This window comes from Lontra canadensis, unplaced genomic scaffold, assembly GCF_010015895.1.
Source record: "Lontra canadensis isolate GAN:19392208 unplaced genomic scaffold, GSC_riverotter_1.0 scaffold20, whole genome shotgun sequence".
In the NCBI taxonomy this organism is placed as follows: domain Eukaryota; kingdom Metazoa; phylum Chordata; class Mammalia; order Carnivora; family Mustelidae; genus Lontra; species Lontra canadensis.
The window spans coordinates 9,628,036-9,655,803 of record NW_022631014.1 but is presented as its reverse complement, the minus strand read 5'-3'; the positions used below and the strand labels follow the sequence as shown (position 1 = coordinate 9,655,803).

The following is a 27,768-nucleotide window of genomic DNA, read 5'->3' as shown; positions in this document are numbered from 1 at the left end:
TCAGAGAACAGAAACTCTGGGGCTACTATACCTTTAAACTGTGTCCTAAATGTATCTGAAGGCCTTTGAATGATAAATCATAAATGCTACTCATTTTTTTTTTAAAGATTTTCTTATTTATTTTGGAAAAAGGAGAAGGGGCAGAAGAAAAAGGGGAGAGAGAATCTCAAGCAGACTTCCCACTGAGGACAGAGCCCAATGCGGGGCTCGATCCCAAGACCTGAGCTGATACCTAGTCAGACATTCAACCAACTAAACCACCCAGATGTCCTGAAATGCTACTCATGTTAACATTTTTTTTCCATTTTTTTAAATTAACATATATTATTAGCCCCAGGGGTACAGGTCTGTGAATCGCCAGGTTTACACACTTCACAGCACTCACCATAGCACATACCCTCCCCAATGTCCCTAACCCAGCCACCCTATCCCTCCCTCCCATCCTCCCAGCAACCCTCAGTTTGTTTTGTGAGATTAAGAGTCTCTTATGGTTTATCTCCCTCCTGATCCCATCTTGTTTCATTTATTCTTTTCCTATCCCCCAAACCCCCCCATGTTGCTTCTCGACTTCCTCATATCAGGGAGATCATAATATAGTTGTCTTTCTCCGATTGATTTATTTCATTAAGCATAATGCCCTCTAGTTCCATCCATGTCATCACAAATGGCAAGATTTCATTTCTCTTGATGGCTGCATAGTATTCCATTGTATATATATACCACCTCTTCTTTATCCATTCATCTGTTGATGGACATCTAGGTTCTTTCCATAGTTTGGCTATTGTGGACATTGCTGCTATAAACATTCAGGTGCATGTGCCCCTTCAGATCACTACATTTGTATCTTTAGGGTAAATACCCAGTTGTGCAATTGCTGGGTCATAGGGTAGCTCTATTTTCAACTTTTTGAGGAACCTCCATGCTGTTTTCCAGAGTGGTTGCAACAGCTGGCATTCCCACCAACAGTGTAGGAGGGTTCCCCTTTCTCTGCAACTTCGCCAGCATCTGTCATTTCCCGACTTGTTAATTTTAGCCATTCTGACTGGTGTGAGGTGGTATCTCACTGTGGTTTTAATTTGTATTTCCCTTACGCTGAGTGCTGTGGAACACTTTTTCATGTGTCTGTTGGCCACCTGGATGTCTTCTTTGCAGAAATGTCTGTTCATGTCCTCTGCCCATTTCTTGATTGGGTTATTTGTTCTTTGGGTGTTCGGTTTGATAAGTTCTTTATAGATTTTGGATACTAGCCCTTTATCTGATATCTCGTTTGCAAATCTCTTCTCCCATTCTGTCAGTTGTCTTTCGGTTTTGTTAACTATTTCCTTTGCTGTGCAAAAGCTTTTGATCTTGATGAAGTCCCAATAGTTCATTTTTCCCCTTGCTTCCTTCCCTTGCCTTTGGCGATGTTCTAGGAAGAAATTGCTGTGGCTGAGGTCGAAGAGGTTTCTGCCTGTGTTCTTCTCAGGATTTTGATGTATTTCTTTCTCACATTGAGGTCCTTCATCCATTTTGAGTCTATTTTTGTGTGTGGTGTAAGGAAATGGTCCAGTTTCATTTTTCTGCATGTGGCTGTTCAATTTTCCCAACACCATTTGTTGAAGAGACTGTCTTTATTCCATTAGACATTCTTTCCTGCTTTGTTGAAGATTAGTTGACCATAGAGTTGAGGGTCTATTTCTGGGCTCTCTATCCCGTTCCATTGATCTATATGTCTGTTTTTCTTCCAGTACCATACTGTCTGATGAAGACAGCTTTGTAATAGAGCTTGAAGTCTGGAATTGTGATGCCACCAACTTTGGCTTTCTTTTTCAATATTCCTCTGGCTATTTGAGGTCTTTTCTGGTCCCTTATAAATTTTAGGATTATTTTTTTCTTTGAAAAAAATGGATGGGGTTTGATAGGGATTGCATTAAATGTGTAGATTGCTTTAGGTAGCATAGACATTTTCACAATATTTGTTCTTCCAATCTCATGTTAACATTTTTATTGTTGTATTATAAATGAATGTTAGCTTTTGCATATTTAAATAAGTACTATAAAGTAACTTTTGACCTGAGACTATTTTGGAACACACAACCCAACTAAAGTTTTCCCCTCTGGTTTATTTTGAAAGGCATGCAATGTTAATTCTGGGGCATTGATGTTTTACAATGCCTGATCAAGATAAAAAGGTGAAGACCACAGAAAAATCAACTGATAAAAAACAGCAAGGAATCACCACCAGGTAACCCCTTCCTGATAATTAGTATCTCAGACAGTGGCCAGCAACAAGATTTAATGGCTTTTTGAGAAATAGAGTAGACCCTTGACAATGGTTACTCTGGGTTATGGTGTTTACTGAAATGTTTGATTATTTCTAGAGTTCTAAAGGAAATGCTTAGTGTGTGTAGGTTTCCATCTATGAAACAAGCCTCAAAGGGGCAGTGCCATCAGTTCTCTGGGAATCTTCAGTCGGTTGACATTGTGTTCTTCTTTCTTCTAGGGACTATTCAGATCTTAAAAGACTTCGTTGCCTTTTGAACGTCCAGTCAAGCAAACAACAGGTAGTGTTTTTAAAGACTGTGCATGCATTAATAAAAGAGAACTCACATGTTTCCAAAGGGATTGATTTAACATTTTTATGAACAATAATATACCTGCGTTTCTTAGTTGTTAAGTATGTCTTGTTTCTCTTCATGTGGCTGTTTCTCTCATACTTGGTTTAGGTTCTGCCAAGTCTCAGGGTCTATAGCCTTTTTATTCTCTTCTCATGGCTGGGCCCTGCTCTATTTTCTGCTTATTGCCATGTGTCCCAATTACCAAAGCCCTTCAGTCTATTGAATGCCCAGTGTTTGACTCTTTGGTGCTTTAGGGAATTTGATTTTTTTCCCAAGCACTGATTACTGAGTTTCCTTTCTTCTCCCCTCCATTCCTCTTCATGCTGCCCTGTTCCTACAGTACTGCTTTTGATGCTTGCTGCACATTTTATCTCATGAAAAGACTGGAAATGGATGAATTTGGCTATTTTTATGATAGCATTTTTATATTTTTATTACATGGACAAAAGAATTGCACCTCTGCTTGAAATTATCTTTACACTTTTCTTTTTGGTTTTACTTCTGTAAGACTTGGGAGGCTCCTGAGATTCGAGGCCATCCATGAGGATTTGGGGAACAGCACAGCAAGTGCTAATTCTAATGTTAACAGTAGACAGTCAGCACCATTAACTGGTAATGATAGGGATGCTTCTTGAACTGCAGTGACCTGGCACCAAAGCCTACTATGCTATACTTGTTTAAGAAAATGTTTTTAAAAGATTTTATTTATTTATTTGACAGACAGAGATCACAAGCAGCAGAGAGGCAGGCAGAGAGAGTGGGGGAAGCAGGATCCCTGCCGAGCAGAGAGCCCGATGCGGGGCTCGATCCCTGGGATCATGACCTGAGCCGAAGGCAGAGCTTTAACCCACTGTGCCACCCAGGTGCCCCACATTTAAGTAAATTTGTTTAAGAGCTCAAATTGTGGGAATCCTTATAGATTTGGTTATATCCATCAAACTAACTGAGAACTACATTTTTGTCTATTTATTTATAGTCAAGGATGACTTCCTAATGATTTGATGGCACATAAAGGCCAAATAATGTAGTTTTATTTTGGGAACATTTACTATGTGTCTGGTGTATCAGACAAATAGTAACCACATCTCCCACTTTTATAGATTAGGAAAATGAAGCACAGGGAATTAAGAGACTTTCTCAAGATCATAGAGCCAGCTGATGGTTAATACAGATCTGAACCCAAACACTGCCTCTTTGTAGTATATGCCTCTAGCCCCTGAGATACCTTTTAAATGATCTAGGAAATTAAATTCCAGTTAAAAAAATAGTTGGAAAATCCTTGATTCAGAGTAAACAGGGGCATAAAATATTTTTTCACCTATCAGTCCTTCTTCTCTGTTATTTATACTGTGGCCCTCAGGAAAAATTTCTTCCCATCCAGCTGTGTCAGCAATCACCTTGCTCTTTGTCTATCACTACGCTGCTAAAAAAACCTCCCTGGCTTGCTGCTCACAAGCCTTCATGGACAATTACTCCCAAATCACATCCATTCTTTCTTAGAAGGTAAGCAAGGTAACTCACATAGGGTTTTGGTTGTAGTTCCCATTCTTTTTCATTGTGCATCCTAAGATGTAACCATGATGTCAAAGACTTCTACTTTTTGCTTTTACTATTCTCTTCTCCCAAATTTCTTCCCTATAAAATCTCATTTATGTCTAAGACCCAAATCGAGTGACACCACTTCCGGAAAAAAAGCCTTTCTTTTATTTTGCATTCTGGAAACAATCTTTCTGTTCCCAAAGCACTTTCTTTCACGGTTATAGCACTATGTTCTTTCTTGTTTTGGAAACGTTTATCTACATGTCTTATTTCTAGATGAGATTATGTATATCTCAATGCCAGCAACTTTGACTTTGCCTCTGCTTTACTGTATCCTCAGTTTAGTTAGTTCTGGGTCACTTTTTGTCAAATTGGAATTACGGTTTAAGGATTGGGTTCTGGAGCACCTAGGTGGCTCAGTGGGTTAAGCCTCTGCCTTCAGCTCAGGTCATGATCCCAGAGTCCTGGGATTGAGCCCCGCATCCAGCTCCCTGCTCAGAAGGGAGCCTGCTTCTTCCTCTCCCACTCCCCCTGCTTGTGCACCCTCTCTCTCTCTCTCTCTCTCAAATAAATAAATAAATAAATCTTTAAGGAAAAAAAAAAAAGGACTGGGTTCTGTCATGAGCATGTATAACTTAATGACCCGAGTAACAGAAACACCAATGGTGTTGTTATTGTTTTAAAGATTTATTTATTTATTTACTTGAGAGAGAGAGAGAGAGAGAGCATGCGTGAGTGGGGTGGGGGCCGAGAGAGGGGGAGAGATCCCAAGCCGAATCTGATGTGGGGCTCCATCCCATGACCTGAGATCATGATCTCAGCTAAAATCAAGAGTCAGAAGCTCAACCGACTGAGCCTCCCAGGTGCCGCTCTAATGGTGGTTTTTGCCTCTAATTTTCCAACTTTGAAGCTCAGGCTGCTAGATCTATTGTGTCTCCTCTCAACACCACTTTCTTGTTAACACCTGGTGGAGTTAACTAAAGTGAATTTAATAGTTTCTCCTCCTTTAACCAATTTTAGAATTTGCAGTTTGTTGTCTGACAAGTTCACATGGCATAGGTTTTTGTAAAGTCTTTCACATGTATAAAAATGCATATTTGTAATGCTTGAATTATTCAGAAAGTAGGTGGTTCTAAGAAGAAATGAAAATGTCCTCAATGATATGAAGATCCCAAGGCTCACAAAATTCATTCCTAATTCTATCTGTTAAACCTTAATTCATTTTTAATTTTGGAATAATAAATGTTATTCTGAACATCCTATTCTCCTTTTAGTAAAATAGTATGGAGAAGAATGATATTGGAAAGAATAAGTCAAGCATTTATTTATATCTTGCTTATTCCAGAAAGAATGTAAGGAAGTTTTTACAAAGATACACAAAGTATGACAGTTTATCATAAATTAAAACCAGGGCCAAAGAAGAAAGAAGAACAAGGGTAAGGGTTGGGGACAAAGTAGAGTGAGACACACAAGAGATAGTCATTGAAATATGCAAGTGGGTCACACATTTGGCTCTGAGATTATTTAGCAGTCAATTTGAAAAGGGAAATTTGGGAGTAAGGCTCACTCACCTGAATTTCTGATCTAACAAGATCTGGCCTTTTATTTGCAAATGGACCCAAATGGCCAATTAATTGGTTGCAGAGGAAATTTACTTTGTGGTTTAGGCAGAGAACTGCAAAGAACTGAATGTCCTTTATCTGAATCTCTAATGAGCCAAGCCACTTCTCTATTGTTTCCTTGTGTTCCGTGTTCTACTTTCATTCTTTGTCTTGACTGCTCTATCTCTGTGTGCGTTGTTTAACCACATTAGAGCTTGCCGTTCTGTAGGACAGTTCCAATAGTGGGACAGAACACTGAGGGGGCAGGGTTGGAGATTTCACCAGAGGTTTCCACAAATCTTGAAGTAAACTACCAAGAGCTGGAATTTGGATTTTTTCCTCTATATCCAAAGCCACAGGAAGCTGAGAAATTGGTTTGCAATAAGTAAAAAGGGTAGAAGAAAGAACAAATGAATTCATTATAGACCAATTACCTTAAAATAAAAGAGGTTTTGATAAATACTTAGGAAAGAAAAGGCATAAGGCACAGTTCCTGTGTTCTGAAGGATGGAGGTCTAGGAAAGGCAGTTGTAGCACATGACAAGACAAGACAGTCCTGAAGGAATGGTACGGACAGTGGGCGTATGGATTTTGACAGGTATAAGGACTCCACTTTTAGCTCAAATCACAGGAAGAAGATGGTCCTTGGAAAATAGGCCAGTTTTCCATCAGTGGAATTGGTGGAAAGGCATTATCAGTGAAGTGAGTAAAATAATCAGCTATCTGATGAAAGGAAAATCACAAGCATTTAAGAAAAATGGTGACTAAATGTTTCTATTGGAAGTAGTCATACCTAGAGCTAGATGACATTGTGCAGTGTCTGAAGCCCATCTACGCATTCAGTGTTTGATTCTGTAAGCCATAGGGAGTGTTGACATTTGCAATCAGAAATGTCACAAACACATTTTTAGGAAAGTCCTTTGCTTCAGTCTGTAGTCTCTTCACTTTCCACTCTTACTATTCAGGCCGTTCAGGTACCTCTCATTTTCTAGAACACACACAGCTGTCCTGTCTTCCCACCTGTAAAAGTCTGTCTGGAATACTCTGAAATACTCTTGGCATCCTGGTCCGTGGCCCACCCTGTACTTCCTTCTACCACAACAAATCCTTGTTCACTCATCCTGCAGCCTGTTCTCATGCTGGTTTTCCCCTCCCCCACCCCATGGGACTCTGAACTCCTTGAAAGCAGAGGCCATGGCTGTCCTGCTTCCTGTATGCCCAGTGCCTCATCACACTGCTGACAAATGATGTGTCTGGAACAGAAGTGCGGAACGGATGGATGCATCTAGAAAGTGGCGAACAATGAATCCTTTCAGCAAAGAGACAGGGGATAAAGTTCATTCAACGGTTTCACCTTTGAGTATATACTGTGTGCCAGGCTCTGAGAGGTGCTAAGGACACAAAGACAGACAGATAGGATGCTGCCCTCAGGGTGGCCATATTCAAAGGGAAGAGGCTGATCTGTAAACTTGGAGTTGTATCAGGTGTGGTAAGTGCTATGAGAGAGGTTAGTGGAGAAATGCTGCCAGGGAGGGAGTGAACCGCTCTGCCAGGAAGGGGCAGGTCCTCACCAGGAGGCTGTTAGAGCTGAGTCCTGAAACGTGATCAGTCTGCAACACACGCCCAGGCGTGGAGTGGTCAAACACTAAGGTGGTTTCTGGGACAAATGACCGATTCGATGCAGCCAGAACTTGGGGCACACTTTTATATTTGACCGACCTGTTTGGCTTACTCATGTATTTATTTATGTTATATGGACTTGTGGATTCTTATTTTAGTCCATGGTAGATTTATTATCAAATACTGGATAGAGAATCATTCTAAAACTTAGTGGTTTAAAGCAACAATGATCATTTACTCTCTCACCCATTTTGTAGGTCATGAATTGAGGGCAGTTTACCTGGATAGTTCTCATTCAGGTTCCAATGGGGTTGCCGATGGGGTTACTGGGGCTGGCAAGTAGGCGCTGTTTGTGGGTGAGAGGCCTCTCCACAGGGTTGTTTGTCCTCACAGCATAGAGTCTGGGGATTCCCCCAGAAATTCCTCTATACATTTAAAGAAACAATTTAGTCTTTTCAAATACTGTGCAAAGAGATTACACTGGACCAGAAGACAGGAACAGAACACAGTGAGATTTTCTCACTGGGCAAGGTGGAATGGTGAAAAGCAAGAGGACTGACTTGGGACAGTGTTTCTCATCACTAGAGATACATACACAGATGGTGGAGGTCTGAGCATGTTGGAGAGAGAGGCAGGTTGCTAGGATTTGAATACAAACTCTGTCCCTTGCTAGCCCTGTGACCCTTAGGCAAGTCACTTAGCCCCTCTCTGCCTTAGTTTTTCTCATCTATAAAATGGTATTCATCTCATAGGTTTGTTAGGAGCATTAAATATATTTAATACTTGCAAAGCACTTAGAACAGTGCCTCGTGTGCAGTAAACTCCATGTAAGTATTGTCCATGCTGATGGTGGTCATGAGGACAAATGATTGAGTCCTGTGCCTTCTGAATAGGTTTCAAATCCAAGAGCCTGTAAGTCCATCACTTGTGGGAAAGGACAGGACACACTTTAAAGTGATCTATGTCAATTTGTGTTATGATATATTTATTATGTCTGAAGTTTCAGATGTTGGGTTGCCCAGAACAATCTGTCAAATGTAGTATGCTTTAAAAGAGCTAATCGCTTAACATGAAGAAATATGTAAGGGGGAGCTCACGTGGATACCCTGATTGTGATGATACCAGGTTGGTGAACGGTATCATACAGATTTCACTGGACCTCCTGTAGTAGATGATGACGAATATGGAGACCAATTGGGGAGGCAAGGGAGAAGGCTGTGGACTGGACTCTGAACTCACATTGTTTTCATCTGAAGAGGGCTGGTTGCTTCAAGTTTCCTTCTAATAAGTTCATGGTCTTTGCAACTATAGCTGCCAAGTCCATCTTATCAACTGAGTCTCCATGAGTTGATTCCCAATGCTGGCTGCCTATTCTGCCGGCAAAGAGGATGGCTGCAAGTTGTGGCATCTTCCCACCCCTCTTCCCTGAGTGGACTGGGCTATTTTTCTCTGTGCTGGCTACCTTCCCTCTTGTGATCAGTATTCTGGGAGTTCTGGGAATGGCAGGTGGTTTGAAAAACCTTGGACCCGGAAAATCCACTTCCTGTTTGCTACATAGTGATGTTTCCTGTGTAACCCTGGAACATTTGCTCATTGCTGTGACTTCATGGCCAGTATCATTGAGGTTATCACACCCAGGGGTCATCTAATTTGTAAGGACACATTTTATTTGGTTAGCAAATTTATCTGCATGATGAGAATAATCATGAGGATTATTAGAGTATTTGTAAAGCACTTGGAAACTATGCCATGCACATAACTAGTGCTTTATAAATACTAACTCACTTAATTTTCATAATAACTCTGCACATAATAATTATATTATTATTATTATTATTATATATGTGTGTGTAATATATATAATATAATATATTATTATTATTATTATTTCCATTTTGATGATGTGGAAACTAATACGCAGGGAGATTAGTAACATTTCCAAGATCATGCAGCTACCTACTGGTAGTTTTAAACCCAGGGCATCTGGCCCAGGGTTTGTTCTCTTAGCCAATAAGCCTTACTCTTTTGGGTGCCCATGGCCTGTTATTTTGTGGTGTTTGTGGACTGATTGGCCTGCTATACTGAGATAGAAAGGTAGTTTAACAGGATGAAAGATTTATTGTTAATGTTTTGAAAATGCAACTGTGCTGGCACATGATGAAGAAAGATTTTTTTTTTTTTTGCTAGCCATTGAACAATGTATTTTTTAATTTTTATTTTGTTTAGAGTTTTTATTTATTTATTTGAGAGACAGAGAGAATGAGAGGGAAAACCAGACTCCCCACGGAGCTGGGAGCCAGATGTGAGACTTAGTCCCAGGACTCTGGGATCATGACCTGAGCAGAAGGCAGTCAGTCGCTTAACCAAGTGAGCCACCCAGGTGCCCAACAATGTCCTTATTATAATGCATCTTTCTATAAGGTGACTGCCTAATGGGAAGTCAGACATACTCTTTTTGGATAGGGAGATGATATCTTTTTGTGGAATTGTGTCAAATATTTGGATGGATGATAAGTACCACATATAGTAGATTTATTTGAAAATTATAATACATAGAATACAAAGTAGATCTTTTATTTTTTATATTATGCTCTACTTACCTCCTCTGTAATAATTTCACTAGCTATAGAATATCCTTCGTTTGTACTTTGGAAAGAATAAGGTATTTGCACTATGCTCAGCTTTATCACGGTACAAAAAACAATCCTCAGGGTTATCCTAATTATTGGTGCTTATTGGTAAGTGAAACTATTTTAGTACTGATAACTTAGAATTTATTATATAAATAATTACAAGTTCATATTGTAAACGGGGACATATAGTTGCTATAGTTAATTTAAGCAAATTTTTTCCTTTTTTTAAACAAAATTTTACTTTTCTTTTGGTGAATTCATGACTTTTATAAATATGATTGACTAATCAGGATGTTCAGACTCATTAAAAGAGATAGAATCCTCTTTACCTTTATGTCCCTGACACCTGGCAAGCACTGTGTGTGGCTAGCAAGTGTTGAAGAATGAATGATGACTTATTCTCAGTTTAGGGTTTCACGCTCTACCGGAGAGTTCTAGCTGGATCTGGAAACTCTCTATTCTGGTGGCACAGTTGAATCACCCAAGAAGCTTCGAAAACTCCTAAGGCCCAGGCCTGACTGTGTTCAAAGTTCTCATCATGTTGAGCTGCCACTATAATCAAGGGAGACTAAAAATACATAGGTAACCGTAAGATATGACAGGCGGTGTTACAAGCTATGAAGTGAAATAAAGCAGCATCAGGTAGCGAGAATAAATGTTTTAAGTCAAAGATGTTTAAATCTTGGGAAACTACATTGGCTTGGCTACCATGGTAATTATTTGTTTGGGAAAAAAACTCATTCCCTTTATTCGGCCTCCATCTACCCCTTTCCCACATTTTGTTACTTTCTTTATTGTTACCCTCACGGGTTCTGTGCTTCTGTTTCCATAGCTTCCAGCCATTAACTTCGATAGTGCCCAAAATAGCATGACAAAGACCGAGCATGCCATCAAGGTGGGTGGACACAGAGCCCGAGGTCAGTGGCATGAGTCCACAGAAGCTGTTGAACTTGAAAATTTTAGGTAAGAATGCAGTATCTCCCTTGTTTTCAGCAGCCTATTCTAATTAGCTCAAAACTTTGTCACAGGAGCTAAACTTTTAAGCTATTTCAAAATTTATCATGAGGATTCTTAATAATTTTCATTATGCTTAAATCATTTCCAGAATAGTGTGTAAATACAGCTTAATGACTGCAGCCGGAGCCGACCTGGGTGTTTCAGGACACCTTGCTGCCATACCTTTGGCACTTGTTCCATGAGAAAGAAGTTCCAGGTGGTTGACCTGGCCTGACTAATTTCAGGCTTTGTCTTCAGCCTTTGGCCTGTCCATACGCTGCCAGCAGGGAGGAGGCATAAAAGAAGCCATTGCTATGAACAGATGTGGTGGCAAAGGACTGGGATTGTCAAAGCAACCGAGGTTTTCAGTTGAAGGGATTGCATCTCACCTTTAACATGGAAACCGTCAATCCATGTTCCTCTCTCCTGTCACCATTTAGATCTCCTAGAAGTTGCATGTTCTGTGGGCCACTCCCCTTCCAGGAGCTGGTTCTCTCAGTTTTACAATGTGCTGACTTCATTTGGCACTAAGTGCCATGTAAATAATAAATGGCATGAAATATCAAGATGAATATTCTAGAATGATCATTTATTTATTTGGTCTAGACTTTGTCTCCCTGTCATTTTATGACAATGAATTTAATATTCCACAAAATCACATGACGTTACACAGTTTTGATTTAGTGAGGAACACTAAATTCTTCAAAAATTCTTACACAGTCAGTCTACTTGTATCCGGGTACTAAGAATGCATTACAGCCCTCACCTGGCTAAGGTAGGGACACACTGTCCAATGACATCTGAAAGACTGCAAAGGCAGAACAGTTCAAATGGTAAGACCATAGAACTTGCCTTTGAGGTGATACACTCATGTAGTTCCAGCTTATTTGGCCCAGATCTTAAATCTGATCTATTTTAATATCCATAAAATAGTATAATCATATATTTTATAACGATGTCACCATTTTGTGCATTATTTCTATCCTCTCCCAGTTTTAAAGTGGACTGTTTGGCAGTATTTGTAACCTCTTTAATTGGCTATATCAGAAGAAAGAAGCTGAAGATAGGATACCTCCAGACTTGGTTAAGCACACATGTACACACACACAGACACATACATATACACAGCAACCAATCAGCAACCACAACAATAGGAACTTTCACGGTTGAAAGAGTTTAGGCTGTGTTTGATAAATCCATATTACCCACAAAGAGATATGTATGGTAAGTACTGGTGTTAATAGCTATAGCAGCCAATGGGGTTGTGGGTGCAAAAATGAAGAGAAGAATTGTTTATAAACTGCCTCATGCACAATGTCTAGATAATATGTCCTCATTATTCTTTCTCTTCGTATCCACTTTTACCCCCCTCCAAACAAGTTTAGCTATGAAGTATTTATAATTTAGTTAAATGATGAAATTAAGTATATATGCTCAGTTACAATATTCATTATAATTATAATTGACTTTCTAGTTCCTTTTTTCTTTAATTCTTTCTTTGACAGAGAGCACAAGTAGGCAGAGAGGCAGGCAGAGAGAGAGAAGGAAGCAGGCTCCCCACTAAGCTGAGACCCCGATGCAGATCTCGATCCCCGCACCCTGAGATCATGAACTGAGTGGAAGGCAGAGGCTTAACCCACTGAGCCACCCAGACTCCCCTGTAGTTCCTTTTTTAACAGTTGATATGTGCCTTTAGCAATATGTTAAACCCCAAGAATTTTTCAATATCTACATGAATACAGATGGTCTGTACTTGGGAACTTTGCATTGGGAACTTTGAGGCGGGCTAAAAGATTTCTATTACAAAATGCTTTTCTGTTGGTTCCTTATCAGTATAAACTACAAGAATGAGAGAAACTTCAGCAAACATCCCCAGCATAAACTATTTCAGGAGATCTTTACAGCCTTGGTGAAAAATAGACTCATCTGCAGGTAAGATTTTTCCAGAAAAGACCAACAATTTACCCAAGAATGGCATATCTTATACATCTTATTTCTAGTATATGGTTTGAAGCAGTTTGTGATATTGAGCGCATCACACTTAAAAGATAAAATAGAGGAAATATCATAAATAGGCATAAATAAATGATAAATCATAAATAAATGATAAAATGGGCAAATGAATAGGCATTGCAGGTGAGTTCATTAAAATTACTCTGGTTAAGTGTTGCATTTAGCCAAATTTTATGGCATTAAGGTAAAATGGTATGACCCACATTATACTGTTTTTCTTATTATTCTTACTTTGAATTTGGATACTCAGAAGGAGTTTATTGGCAGGGTTCTTATGAAACAGACACTGGGTAACCCCATGGCCAGCATCCTCTTGGTACACTTTTGTGGTTCATACAAGGACTGATTAAATGGGCTGCCCCAGCCTTGACCCTGGGAAAAGGATGAAAGTGTAACCTCCAGTCATGGCCCAATGACAATGTTTCCTCTCAGCACCAGGTCAAATGTTCTCTCCATTGCTCTTCTTTGTCTTAACACAAGAGCAGTGTTGGGACTTTAGAGAAGGATTTGCAAGACCTCTAGGCTCTGTCTCACAAACAGGTCTTTCAATGAACCGTTGACTAGTACTGGATTGCAGTCAGGACTGAATTTTCTATCCATTTGGGCTTCTTGAAGTGAGAGCTGCTTACAGTGCTGCCTGATATGAAGGTGGCCCCTAGCATTATGTCATGGTGGGACCCGGCCTTCTACTCTTCCCTGGAGGCCCAGGCTCTCTCCTCAAGCATCAGCTGAAAAGATGCCTATAAAGAACCTTGAATCTTCCCCATTGCTTTGGGACTTGATTGAGATATCTGAATTCTTCCCCAGTGAGATGGGAAAAAAATTACTCCTATTCTGGAAGATAGGAGAAATATAAATAATTTCATGCCTGACCATGTGACTCAGTTCAGTGCAATAGCTGACTTTAAGGAGAGCAGTATCTCGGTGGATCCTCCATGATGAATCAGCACTAAATATGCCTGAGTGGTAGTCTTGTGATTTGACCTTTTGAAGGGGGTTATTTAGTATTATTATGTATGTAAGTATTGGACAGTGGCTGTCAAATACATTGATTTAGTTTAAAGCAATGAAGGATTGGGACTGCATCTGTTATGCCTTTGTACTTCATTTAGGCAGAGGATTATTAGACTGACTCAGAATACGAAAAGCCTAAAATCTTTGTCATGGTTATGGAATTGGGTCTCTGCTTAGTTCTTGACAATATACTCAAAGATTGTTGAAAGATTAATGAACACTGCTACAAAGGACATGAAGTTGTCCCTGACTGTTTTCTTCTTGAGCTTGAACAGAGTAGGACAATGGTTAGTAGCAGAATAATTATGCCTGAAATGGTATTAGGCAATGATGTTCTTTAATTTGTTTTGAAGATGACTACCATCAGCTCTTCAGGGGATGTCCAATAGACCCTTTATCAGGTCAGTGCTTTGAGGAAGGCAGAGCATTTCCTATATTAAAGATGTGAGAGATGTCACTGTGTCTCCAGCCTGAGGGCACTAGAGGCAGAAATTGTTAGGGAAACTAATCGGGCAAGGGTTGGCATCCAACAGTTGAAAAGATCTTAACAATTCTGAAGTTAAGAGATCTCTTGTCAGAACCTTTTCAAATTCTTCGTGATTAATGAGGCTTCTTAGATTGGATGGAATTACTGGCTTGCAACATGAGTAGTCCCTGGAAATCTTCAAACTAGGAAGAGATGATTATAGATCTCTTTGCTTTCATAGTAGGAGAAGGAATTTAGGAATGCTGAACATCAAGGGCATCCTTTTACGTCATCTTCTGGCTGCTGACAGACTGTTACGTTCAGTTCTATTCTAAAAGCAGGGTTAGGTCAAAGATGGCTTAAGTGTAAAGGTCTTCTATTGTTTCTCACCCTGTATGACCTTGCTAAGAGAGCCAGAATTACCTTTTCTCCTCCTTTTCCACCTAAATTTAGACTTATAGAAGAACTATATCTTGGGGTCTTTTCTGGTATAGCTTCCTATCCTTTTCTTTGCAAACATCAGATTTAATGTTGGCTGGAAAGCTTGGATTCAATTCAGTAATTTAATTTTTGAATATCTACTGTGCATAGAGAAGGGAGGGAATAAACAATGGGAAAGGAAAAGACGATAAAAATACAAAGATGAATAGGACACATGATCCCCTTTCTTCTAGGGACTCAGCATCTACTCTGCTCAGCAAAACAGTTACCCAGTATCCCAATACAATGGAATATATGGTGGATATAAACTATTTATATTATGACAACTAAATACTGGGGAAGTTGAAGGACTGCGGACTTTGATCTTTGGTCTGGTTCAGGCTGTAGACGAGATTGGGCATACTCAGGATGCTATGCCTTCAGTTTTACCCTGAAGATATGGCTGATTGGGAATTTTGTCTCATGTGTAGAATGTGAGCCCTTCCAGGTTGTCAGTCAGTTTATGGCTGAGTGATGCTGTTCTCGTTCTTTTTTTTTTTTTTTTTTTTCTCATTCTTAATCTATTTTATTCTCCCCAACTGTAATCTTCCCCTAAACCACACTTCTGGATACCTCCTTTCTGGGTGCATTCCTAAGATTGACCTGTGATTACTCCCTCGTTCTCAGAAATGAAATCGCCAGGTGGCCTCTGAAATGAGACAGGACTTGTTAATCCAGGGTCAGATAAGGTAACATTGTAAGCTGCAAACACCTCATGGTCAATCTCAAAGGGCAAGTGAAAATATCGTGTCTGAAGCTGAGGTTACTTCTGGTTACTCATGGTCGTGAATCTTGATGTGTGGCAGAGTATGGAAGAAAATTTTGTATTCTTCCAACTTTCCTTTCTCCCATAAGGTCATTTGTGTGTAGGAAGTCTACTGTTAGAAAATAAATCCACCCCCCTTCCATTTCATCTGCCTGTCCAGAGAAGTACAAAGAGAGCTTGATATCCAAGACTAGGTTGTTACGAGGGTGTATAGGGAAGTAAAACTTGTCACAAAATTGACATATCCTCTAATTAACTCCTTATAAAATTGACCTCTACTCAGATATCTCTTCTGTGTATCTGTTCCTCTGAGCTCCCTCTTTGTTGGTCCATTCCTTGCTGACTGCCAGACAAGGTGCAGATCCTGTAACACAGTACAAATATAACATAATCTATGTGTGAAATGAACTTGAAAATCTGAATATATAGAATATATTCCATATATATGGAAATATATATGTATCTATATATATATATACATATATATAGAATATATATAGAATTTCCTGAAGATACTAACAGTGATGGTGGTGAACTGTTGGAACCCAACAAATGAGGCACTGGCAGAATGAGACAATTGAAGAAGAGAATTGGATCATGTTACATGATTGGTCAGAAAAAGTGTGCCCCCAGATGTCAGCAGCATCCATTCTTGCTTTGTTCTAGTTATTAGGGCAGAGTTGCAATTATAACTGAAATTTTGCTAAATGTAAAATTAAATAGATCTCAGTTTCATAGTTTACATTTTAAGATCATGTTTTCATTAAGTCATGTCCCCTCCTATTCAATATGAAATTTGGTGTTATTTAAAGTGAGTTCACTTAACTGGTCTCTTCCGGGTACGATTATCCCACAATTGCCAGGATATCTTCTCCTTCCTTGCCTGTAACTTTTGTAGACATAAGTATATACAAGGTTTTCAAATTTCAGTTAAAAGAGAGCCATCTGACCCATTTAGCATGACCTTTTTGGTCTAAAAATGCAGTCACTTTTCTAGTAAGAACAAGTTGGTGTCCTTACTATTTTACATCCCATTTTCAGAAATATCTACTATAAACAGGCATATTTTGGAAATGCGTCTGTTAGAAGTCTGGATTGGGAAGATATTTATTTATACTCCACACAAGAGCTTAAGAACTTCTTGAGTTGGGGGTGCCTAAGTGGCACAGTTAGGCATCTGACTCTTGATTTCAGCTCAGGTCTGATATCACGGTTGTGAGATAGAGCCCCACATCAGGCTCAGCATAGAATCTGCTTGGGTTTCTCTCTCCCTCTCTCTCTGCCCCTCCTCCCCAAAATAATAAATAAATCTAAAAAAAAAAACAAACACAAAAACCCTTGAGACAGGGAAAGCATCTGGCAGAGACTTCACAATTTAGAAATGCTATTCAGAGTGTCCTGGGGCCTTCACAGGAGCTTCTAACCAACAGGACCTATGCAGTTATTTGTTTACCAGACAGACCTTTGCTGTCCATGTCCAAGCTAGGCCTAGGTCACGATGCAATTGACTCTTCTTTGAGCTTTACTTGAACTTCAGCACTGGCTCTCCAGATCCTTTCTGGGGAGGTGAGAGGAAAGGACTGGAAGCGATCTCTTGATTTAGTTCTTGAAATGTACAAAGTTAATAGATGCTTTTTCTGTGATTTTCTTGCATCAGGTAGCAGACAGGTCAATAGGGGCCTTTAAAGATTTCCTCCTTGCCTGGGAAAAAGGAAGCCTGGTCACTTTGGTAAAGTCTGGCCATCCTCTAAGGACCGGAGTAAAACTCCAGTTCCCCAGTGGTTCACAAAGCCCTTTGAGATCTTGTTCCGCTTGGCCTCATCTTTTGCTCCTGCCTTGTGAATCCATGGGGCTCACCAAGGTCACAGCAAGCCCCTGATTATTCCCTGGAGAGTGATTTTCTCTCACCTCTGAGCCTCCGTCCATGCTCATGCTCACCGTAAGCCTGCTGCTCCCACGTCTTTGTCTTCCTCGCTGTTCTGGCCCCTCACCTGTCCTCCCGTCTCATGGCCCTGGGCCCCTGTTCCTCTCTCCCATACACTGAACTCCCAGTGGACAGGGCTTGGGTGTTTTATTTCCAGCCCAAGCCATTGTCACTGGTTTTATTGGAGAGCATGGGTTCTGAGAGAGTCTTCCTGTAGTGAAATTTCTCCGTATTAAATTATTTTGAGCACCATAAAATAATGTAAAGATACAGGAAATGATAAAAAATGAAAAATTACCCTTTATACCACTCTTAGAAGTAGTTCCACTAATTCTTGCTATCTTTCCTTCTAATGTTTTAAAAATTCCATGCTTTTTTCTTCATTTATTTGAGAAATTATTATGTACATACAAAAACCGTATGTTATCCAGAGGAAAGTTTTTAAAAGAGCTGTCTCATTGGCTGAGACTCCTTTAGAATCTTGCCTTTTTGTCTCTCTTTTGCTCTAAGTTTCAGAATCTTAAATGTACAAAGGAAGAAAATAACCTTCAAGAACCTAGGACCTCGTGTAATTCTCAAACAAAAACAAGCATCTTCCCATCACGTATCTTGGAGAAAATATTTAACTCTTATATTTTTATTTCTCCTGAAATGTTATTCTCCTCAAATATATACATATATATCCACACACACACACACACACACATACAAAAGACATCATCCATTTACAGAGCTGGAGTAGACTCTGAAGGAAAAATCCAGTCCAGCCTCATTGATACATGCAGTCGCTGAGAGGTTAAGGCCAAGCCCAGGGTCCTCAGACAAGACTTAGCTGATATTCTTTTCTCCTCTGCCTGGTTCCTGGGTTCTTTATTAATCAAAGTAGTTTTGCACCAGAAAAGTATCACTTCAGTAATCATGTTTTCTCTGTTCTGCTCTCTACTGTTGCTTCTTGCAAAAATTGTCTACTTAGATGTCTAACAGGCTTGAAATTAAAATGTCCCCACCTTCCCAGGAAAGCAGTGATTTTTCTTGGGCCGCATGTAACTGCCAGAACCAATCTGAACATGGCCAAATCAATAAATGACAGCTTCCCATCAGTTCGTGAAATTCTGAGAGCCAGGCACTGAGTTCCAGACACATTCTAGGAAGTTCGTTGCCATGGCTAAAGGCAGCCAACCCCCAAACACTTGCACTTACGTAAGTCTACCCATCCCTTTACCAGCGTTGCTCCAGCAGACTGTACCTTGTAAGTTGTAACTGCTGTTGATTCATCTTTTGTTTTACATATGCCTTAGTAGACTTTTTCTTCTTTGGAGATCTCAAGGTTGACATACTAAAAACAAGACTTTTGATTTTTCCTGCTTCACTTGTGCACCCCGAGCTTTACTCTTCTCCATATGTTGGCCAGGTCCAAGCTGCCATCATGTTTTGCTTAGACAATTGCAGTAGACTAACTGGGCTCCCTGCTGTGATCTCTGGCTCCCTTTACTGTTCTCAATACTATTTCCAAAAGGATCCTTTCAAAATCTCTGTTGGATTGTGTTAGTTATTTGCTTAGAGCCTTCTAGTGGCTTTCCAGAATAGTAAGTCCAAAGCCCCTGTTCTTATTCTACAAAGTCCTGCAGATCTGGCTCTTGCCATCTCTCTGACTTCAACTCCTATTACTTGTCTATGTTCTCTTGGCTCCAGCCCCATGGGCTTCCTTGCTGTTCCTTGCATAATCAACCACACTTCTGCTCGGGGACTATATACTTAACTCTTTCGCTCTTCTGACCTAGACTCCTTCCTCGATTCATTTCGATGCTAATTTTATCAGAGAACCTTTCTCTGACTGCCTGAAAATAGTATCCCCTGGACTCCTAAACTTTAACCTTTGTTGTCGTGCATTGTATGCCACCTCATATGAATTTTTATTAGTTTGTGTTTATCATTGATCTTCTCCCTTTAGAAGGTAAGCTCCATGAACACAAGTGCATGGTTTTTTGTTTTTTTTTTAAAGATTTTATTCATTTATTTGACAGACAGAGATCACAAGTAGGCAGAGAGGCAGGCGGAGAGAGAGAGAGGAGGAAGCAAGCTCCCTGCTGAGCAGAGAGCCCAATGTGGGGCTTGATCCCAGGACCCTGTGATCATGACCTGAGCTGAAGGCAGAGGCTTTAACCCACTGAGCCACCCAGGCACCCCAAGTGCATGGTTTTGTCCTTTACTGTACCTCTGGATGTGTAACAGTGCCTGGCTACGAGAAGGTGATGAATAATATGTGAAAGCATTCAACCTCTGAAACTGCCATCCACTATGTAGAAAAAATGCATGTAGACCGTCTTTTCTCCTCAATGACTGACTGTAGGAACCAGCAAAGACCCATTAGATGGACTTTTGGTTGGGAGCCTATTTGGGACTAGAGGAAAAATAAAGACCTGTTAAGATTAATGGAACAAGTCAGTAAAGGTTCCTTGAATTAATTTCTTCACACATATTCTTTTTTCATCTAAGTTTTACCATATCTATTTTGATGTGAATTTTACTCTTCTAGGGTCTCCCCCCCATACACACACACACAAAAAAAAACCCCACAGGGCTCTGTTTCATGAATTTGGGATAATATTTATTTTGAAACAGGCTTGAACTTCTCCACTCCTAAATTTTGAGTTGAAGGTAGAAGTTTTCTTGGTGTTGTTTTGTGTGCTAATGAGAAGGGAAATTGAAATAACAACCCCCACCTTGAAGGTGCTGCTAATTTTGAGCAAGAACCAGAGCAAAGCATGGTATATATGAGGTCAGAGGTGAACCTCTGGCTTGTGCGTCTGCCCCTGGAGTCAGCTAACCTCAGAGCCATTTGGCTGTCTTGTTGACCTTGGTACTTGCAGTTTTATGATCCAACACCACTGCCTCGTGGCTGGCTTTTACATGGAGCTCTCACATCGTGTATTTATTTGTCTCTTTCACCATGCAAGAAGGTGAAACCCTGACTACCCTCCTTTCAACGACTATGTGGCCAGTGCCATTTTTCCTTCCCTTTTTTGTATCAATAGCAGAAAGTGGCGTGTGATGCTAAAAGCAACGTGGCAGGTGGTCATGGACAAAGGCCGTGGGAGCTGATCACGCTGCCATGTATTAATAGTCCTGTGAAAGAAGTGGCAAAAGTTCAGTCACAAGAGGGGATAAATATTTGCCTGCTCATGAATCCACTGCTGTGCGGCAGCTATATTGGGACATACCCTCCCGGGAAACACTAACTTTGCAGACAGACAGCTTCTTCAGAGCTGCCCCAGAGGACCCCCGGCTGCTGTGCTCAACATCCCTGCTCCCACAGTAGATGCATTTTGGAGAGTCACTGTCTCCCTAGTCACCCCCGCCTGGGGGACCTGGGGTGGGGATGGGAGGGATGGCAGGAGCACTGACCCAGGAGTCAGCCCCCAGTTCTGCTCTCATGTTCAGCCTTGAGCCAGCCACTCTGCTCCTTGGGACTCTGCTGCCTCAGTAGAACCAGGGCCCCTGTCTTTACGATCGGTCGCTATTATTCTCTGTAATTCTCTGGTTGCACTAAGTTTTGTGTTTCCTAGTCCCCCAACTCTTGGCAAACAGAGATCTATATCATCTTACAGAGCACTCCATTCCACTTGAATACTGGAGATCCATCCCATGTGCTGCGTCCTTGTGGGGGGTTCAGGGCTGGGAGCCAAGGAAGGAACAACTGCTCCTTCAGAGGTCAGTGCTCAGAGAGAAGCCAGAGGACTCAGACACCAGGAATTCTATTTACATTTACAACAGCAGAGGCCAGAATCATGTAGAAATATTAATAGCTTTGGGCTTCAGTCCCAAAATTGCAAAACAAAAAATGCCATTTGTTTGGAACAGAACTTTTAACTCTGAGACTTTTCTGGAACTCATTTATTTATACTCCTTTAATAATAATAATTTTAAGAAGCCTATTCTGGAATTTTTTTTTTCCTTTTCTTTTTTAGAGGGGGGAGGAAATAGAAGAAAACTTTTCATATTTATTTTAATATGAAAAACATTGCAAAGGTCATGAACTTTCCTCATGAAGAGTGTATATAGTTAACAGGAAAAATACCAGTGCACACATATTTGTAGCATGAATCACCTCTTAATATGTCCCGTAGCTTTTCCTCTTAAATAATGAAAAGCAATCAGCATTAAACCTCATTAGGTTTTTAGCAGCTGTTGCAACTTGATCATTATTTCTGTTTGATCTTTGGGATGTCGTATCTTTGCACCGCAGTTCAGGCTACGTGCTATCTTTAGCTAACCCCAGCACCTGAAAGGGAAAGCAGTCATGTGCCATCCCCCTATTTATAAAGATTAAAGGTATTCTCTCTGTAATAGGAGCCTCAGAATAACCACATCCTTACAAGTGTTCCCATAGGTAATGGTTGTAAATTCAAAGTGTTTTTTGAATTTGCATTATTTTTCCCCATGCAAGGAAGTCCGCATGAACAACAACAGTCCAGCTTCCCACTGTGGCCTTGGCTAATTCTGCCTCGACTGGCAGCCCTGGGATGGGTTGAGCCCTGCCTTTCTTCTCAGAAGAAACTGAGCTTTGTCTCCATAGCAAAGGTGTACTGCCATGGTGGCTGGGGTGGAAGAGGGCTGTGGTTGATGTAGCTATGGTGGGCAGCTGCTTCCAGGAGCAATTCTCAGCCACTGATGCTTTGGGGACATTTTGCTTAGCCTCTCTCTCTCCAGAGCAAGGCCTCTGACGGAGCTTCTAATCTCAGGAGGACTCAAGCATCCTTAGGAATATAAGACTATGAGAAAAACATATTTCCCAAGCTCCTTCTCATGAGCTTAGTCTTAGTGGATGGGATTTGGGATAGAATAGAATGGGGGAAGGTGACACCTCCAGGGGCAGTGACCATAGATATTCTGCCTTTAAGGAGGGTGGGTCTTGTGCTCTCAGTTTCAAGATGTGTAGATTTGGGGGCAGAGCTGAATTTCTTAGGACCGTGGAGGAGACAAAGCTGAATTCTACCACCAAAGTCTAAGGATTAATAGGAGGCAGGCCAGGCAAGGGTAGGCTTGGGTCCTCAGCTTAAGCATAGGTACCAGGTGATGGAAGGGCAGATCTTTAAAGTCTCTTAACCTTTCTGGATGCATAACTAGCTCAGCTGTGGCACAGGTGGGAGAGGTTGGGAGAAATTATGTAGATTCTAGTCTGGAATAGCTTTTGTCATCTTCCTCAGTTTTTCTGGGCTAACTATGGAGTAAAAGGCACTTTTTGTTCTCGGGTTTTGTTAACATTTATACCAAGCGCCACTGTTGGACTAGCTTTGAGGGCAGTGGGAGACAAGTGTTGCTTGAGATGGTGCCCATGCTTGCTTTTCCCCTTCTCTTTGGTGCTCCCTGCCCTCAGTGGTCTCCCCCAAGGACATGTCCTTCCTTAATCATTCACCTGCACACCAACTTTCATCTCAGGTTCTGCTTCTGGGGAAGCTGACTTAAGATAGTACTTTATCATAGCGTTTTCCCAAACTGGAGGCTACAGAGAACCCCTAGGGGTATCATAGGGTCTTTTAAATTTGCAAGGAAAACAGAGCTACACCATATCTCTCAGACCCAGATACTTTATGGTTTCCATATGAAGGTTGTGCTGCCTTCCTTTAGATGACGGCATATTTTTCTGAAGCTGGGTTTTCTGTGGTTGTCATGATAAAAGCAAGTACGATGTGAAATTCAGCTGGAAGAGAAGATGAAGATGGTAGTATGCAATCTGGTTACAAGGCTTGAGAGTTTGTTTAGAGCCTACAGGTGCATGTACCCCATTCATAAGTAAATGTGGTCAAGAATAAAATAAAAGCACATTTCTTATAATTATGTGTATTATTTTTTCAAATGGATACCAAGTTATCTGGGCATAAATTCTTATTGAGTCAAACCTAATTATTGGAAAGTTTAGCGATGTCTTTTGGTCTGGCGCCGCCCTCAGCCAATAAGGGCACTGGAGCCAAATAATTTTGAGGCCTCTGCTTCGTGAGGATAATGACAGCCTTTATGTATTTTGCACTGCAATGGTTTGAGTGTTCAGGTACCAACTAACATTCCTTACTGCCGGTTAAGTTTGAAATAAACTAATTCTGTTCCTTTGCATGTTCATTATTCCCCTTCATCGTCTTGTGTTGCTCTGTCACACTGGCCTTTTAAACATGGACAAACGTGCTTTCTCTTTTCTTCTTTCAGAGAGTGGGTTCATCGAGCCCCATCTATTCATTTTCTGAGAGTGTTAATCTGTCTGAGACTACTAATGAGGGATCCGTGTTACCAGGTTGGTTGGAAAAAATAAAAATAATTCTTACTTTTCATGAAGATGAGATTGGAAAAAAACTGGGACCATGTTAACCTTTTTCCTCTCTCACAACTCAGTAGCCTTCAAATTTAGGTGGCATCTCACATGCTATCTAAAAAGATAAGATACACACGCTTTAATACAGACAAAACAATCTGTAAGTTTCTGCTATATGAACTATGCGATCAAGTGGATGGAACTTCTGGTGTATGTCTTAACCCACTGGCAATCAGAGAGGTGTACACTTGGCCATAGCAAGACTCAGCAGCTCACTGGGTCAACATTAGCAGTGACCAGTGGGGGCCTTCCCAGGGGGCTCCAGAGGCCTCCAGAGGGAAAAGCAGGGACTGCATTTTTGGCTGCTGCTCCAGAGGCTGCGCCCTTCCCCACATCCAGCCTCAGACCCTGAGTTAGAGGTGAGCGAGGGACCCTCCCGTCTGTCTCAAATGAGGGCTGCGAGGTCAAGAACCTTTCCCTCCCCTTCCTAGTTAGTGGAGTGTCCTGCCCCTCGTTTAGTGCTTTGTTAACTTGAATGCACCTAAGAAGCCCCTGGGAATCTTGTAAATTGCAGATTGTGATTCGGCAGGTATAGAGTGAGGCCCAAGGCTCTGTATCTCTGACAAGCTTCCAGAGGATGCCCATGACACTGGTCCATGGCCCACACATTACGTAGCCAGGACTTGGTGCTTTTGCAGTGAGGCTCTAAAGAGAAGCTTACTTAATATTTCACCTGAACCTTGAAAGTTCATTCTTCCAGTACTGGCTGGTAGATAGCCGCTTCCATCAAGCAGCAGCTCTCACACTTTTGTGTCCATCAGAAGCACATGGAGGACTTCATGATGGCGAGGGCCCATCACCACAGTTTCTGAATTCATAGGTTTGGGGAGGGCCTGAAGAGCTTTCCAGTAATTTCCCAGGTAATGCTGATGCTGCTTGTCAGAGGACCACAATTTAAGAACCACTGCTCTGAAGCCTCAAGACTGCTTATTCAGTTATTGTTGCTTCTGCTTGCAGTGTTAAATATCTAGAGTGTTCTTAGTGTTCATACATGCTTCAGTAATTTTCACAGATTGTTTTTCCCCCCTAAGAAGCATCTCCTTTTACATCTTGTCCTGATAACCTACTGGGAAGCTCAGACCACTAGGTAGATCTCTTATTTTGGATTTGGTTTTATTGATGAATTGTTTTGGGTCAGAATGTATCTCTTTTCATTACCCCAGTGACCACCTTTTCCAAACTTGGCACTTAAAAAAAAGTATTTTGGTACTAGTCAGCTACAGAGCCTGCCCTGATTTGAGACTTCTGGGATTCATGGTGGTTCCACTACTTTCCTTTTAGAAGAATCACCACTTCCTCATTGGTATTCTGAGGGGGCTTTGTGCTATTATCATTTAGCTTTGTCTGTGGGCCTCAGAGCATACTCCAAATGGCCTTCTGTCCTGGTTGCTCAAAGTTTTCCTGGGAAAATAGCATCCTTTCCCCCATGACCAACTTTACAGAACTGTGTGTTCCATGTATTTCTGAGCTGCCATTTCAAATTCTGTGTGGGGCATAGCTCATAAGGTGGACCATGTGTTCCATTTTTCCCGGATCAGTCCCAGAATGTGCTCATTGTTCCCACTTAATTATTAATAACGCCCTCTTTGACTCTCATGAAGATGGATTGTTAGCAGGAAATCTAGTTTTTTGACTTACAGAAGTTAGCAAAATAGATGTACTCTGAGCTGTTCTCTCTGTTCAGAGAATTGATGACAGCTGTCTCATACTCTGCAGATCTCCATCTGAAGTACTGCGTTTCTTAGTCTTGTTCTTGATGGATTGGGACTGGGTTGATTGCCCTGCTCTCTGCAGGAAAGAATTCAGTGATCTCTTTGTTTATGGCATTTTGTGACTACACACCTATTAAAGGAAGTCTTTCCCTGATTTCTAGCCTTTCCATAGAAGGGGATTCTCTCTGAATCTCTCCCCCACACTCTGTTTCCACAAAGAAGAGCATGTGGTCAGACAGTTGTTTAACTTCTTGAGTTGCCAAGAACTGTTGGCCGAAGTCACAGAGCTTTGCTGGGATTTACTATAATTTATGCCAGTGAATCTCAGCAAGTCTTCACTTTTGCTAGGCATTTCTTTCCCTTCTTGTTAAGTCAGTGCTGCAGGATCCACAGAGGCTGGTCCAAACCAGGTCCACTTCTCATACCCCAACCCCAACTCCTCAAACACTACCCCCGTCATTCTCAACAAAATCACAGCATCATCTGTTTTATGGAGAAAACCAAAACCATCCCAGTGGGATCTCTCTTATTATCTCTTTTTTTGTTGCTTGAAATATTTGGCTTACCTTGAAACTTTATGTTCTTGTTTCAGAAGAAATATCCCTCCTCCTTGCCAAGGCTTTCCCCTCTACCTATTCTCTTTCTTACTATGTCAGTGGCTCCCCTTCTATTTTCCATTGTCATAAAAATGTCCTCTCCTTGACCCAGCTGTTCCTTCAAATCTTTACCTTACCTTCATTACTCCATTTCTTGAAAAGCCAGGCTATGTCTCTTGAACCTACTTCCTGTTTGTCAGAACCGATGGGTTGCATATCTTGCACACTGAATTCCGTGTACAAGGTTCTCCCAGGAAGCCATGCTTTAGTCAGCATTCCTTGATCCAGAGGTTGCAAACTGGTGGCTTGTAGATTGGATCTTGCCTGCCAGAGACTTCAGTATGTTGCTTAATGAAGAAGAAGCTGGAAGGAATGAAAGAGTAGCCATTATGAAGGTATACATGTGTAGAGTTTGTCATAATTAATTATGAAAGACCTATGTTCTGAGAGTTCAAGTATAGTAGGAGGCCCACATAGGAGAAGCATAAATGCCCACCTGCGCTCATTCTTGTGAGGCCAGAGTATGTTGCTTGTTGAGGATACAGTGAAGATCTTAAAAACTGCTACCTATAATTGTATTAGAAACCACAATCGAAAGATAGTCAGGCTGAGTGACCTTTTCCCAGCACCTGCGTTCCTCAACTCCTGTCGCAGCACACAGGCTTCCCCGCATTTTCTGTTTGCCTTCACCCACCCCCTGGGGCTCTGGCCCTTCCTCAGCACTTTGCGCCTTTCTGTATTCTTTAGTTGCTCTTTTTCTTAATCCTGCCTTCCTAAATGTTAACCTTCCCGAAGTTCTTTTCTTTAATCATCTTCTTCCCTAGCTTCCATGCTCTTGGCTTCACCTGTTGTGGTCAACAGTGTTTTTTGCTCACAAGTACTTATCTCCAGTCTCATACTTGTCTCTCTGTGTAATTCCCAAATTTCCAGGGATATTTTGGATGGCCATGTGTAGGACACAGTAGCACCATCGTTCTCCAAGTGTGACCCAGGGAGTGCTTACGGGTCTCTGAAAACCTTTCAGGGCTTCCACCAGGCCAAAAATATCTTAAAAATAATGCCATGATGTTGTTTGCCTTCTACACTCTCTGCCTTATATGTGTGCAGTGGAGTTCTCCAGCGGTGACAGTATGTGTGACAAGCCATGTCTCTGAGGGCTGAGGGAACAGGTGCTTGTGTATTCCTGTGCTTTAAAAATGTCTCACCTTTAACTTCTAAGATGGCAAATAGATATAACCCACATAAACAAAACTCTCTGAGGTTCTCAGTAATTTTTAAATTGTAAAGGAGTACAGACCAAACAGTTTGAGAAGCACTGTGAGAGTGCATTCCACTCAGCAACTTTAAAAATGGAGCCCTTTGCTTCTCCCTCTCACCTTAAACCTTCAGAATCAACTTCTCATCCTTTTAGTGACACCACCTTGCCTCCAGACTCCAAGGTAGGAAA

General features: G+C 41.1%; 1 protein-coding gene across 4 annotated transcripts in view; it reads left to right on the top strand.

The window, feature by feature from the left end:
- Positions 1-27,768, top strand: part of NEK10 (NIMA related kinase 10) — a 215,596-nt gene that overhangs the window by 14,908 nt on the left and 172,920 nt on the right. For 3 of the 4 annotated variants that reach the window (XM_032861000.1, XM_032860999.1, XM_032860998.1), the window contains exons 2-6: positions 2,114-2,224; positions 2,483-2,543; positions 10,823-10,953; positions 12,820-12,918; positions 23,851-23,935. In XM_032861000.1, the coding sequence (XP_032716891.1) occupies positions 2,151-2,224; positions 2,483-2,543; positions 10,823-10,953; positions 12,820-12,918; positions 23,851-23,935 (450 nt within the window). In that variant the 5' untranslated portion in view covers positions 2,114-2,150. Of the gene's footprint in view, positions 1-2,113; positions 2,225-2,482; positions 2,544-10,822; positions 10,954-12,819; positions 12,919-23,850; positions 23,936-27,768 lie in introns of those variants that run through there. The other variant, XM_032861001.1, reaches the window with a different exon arrangement.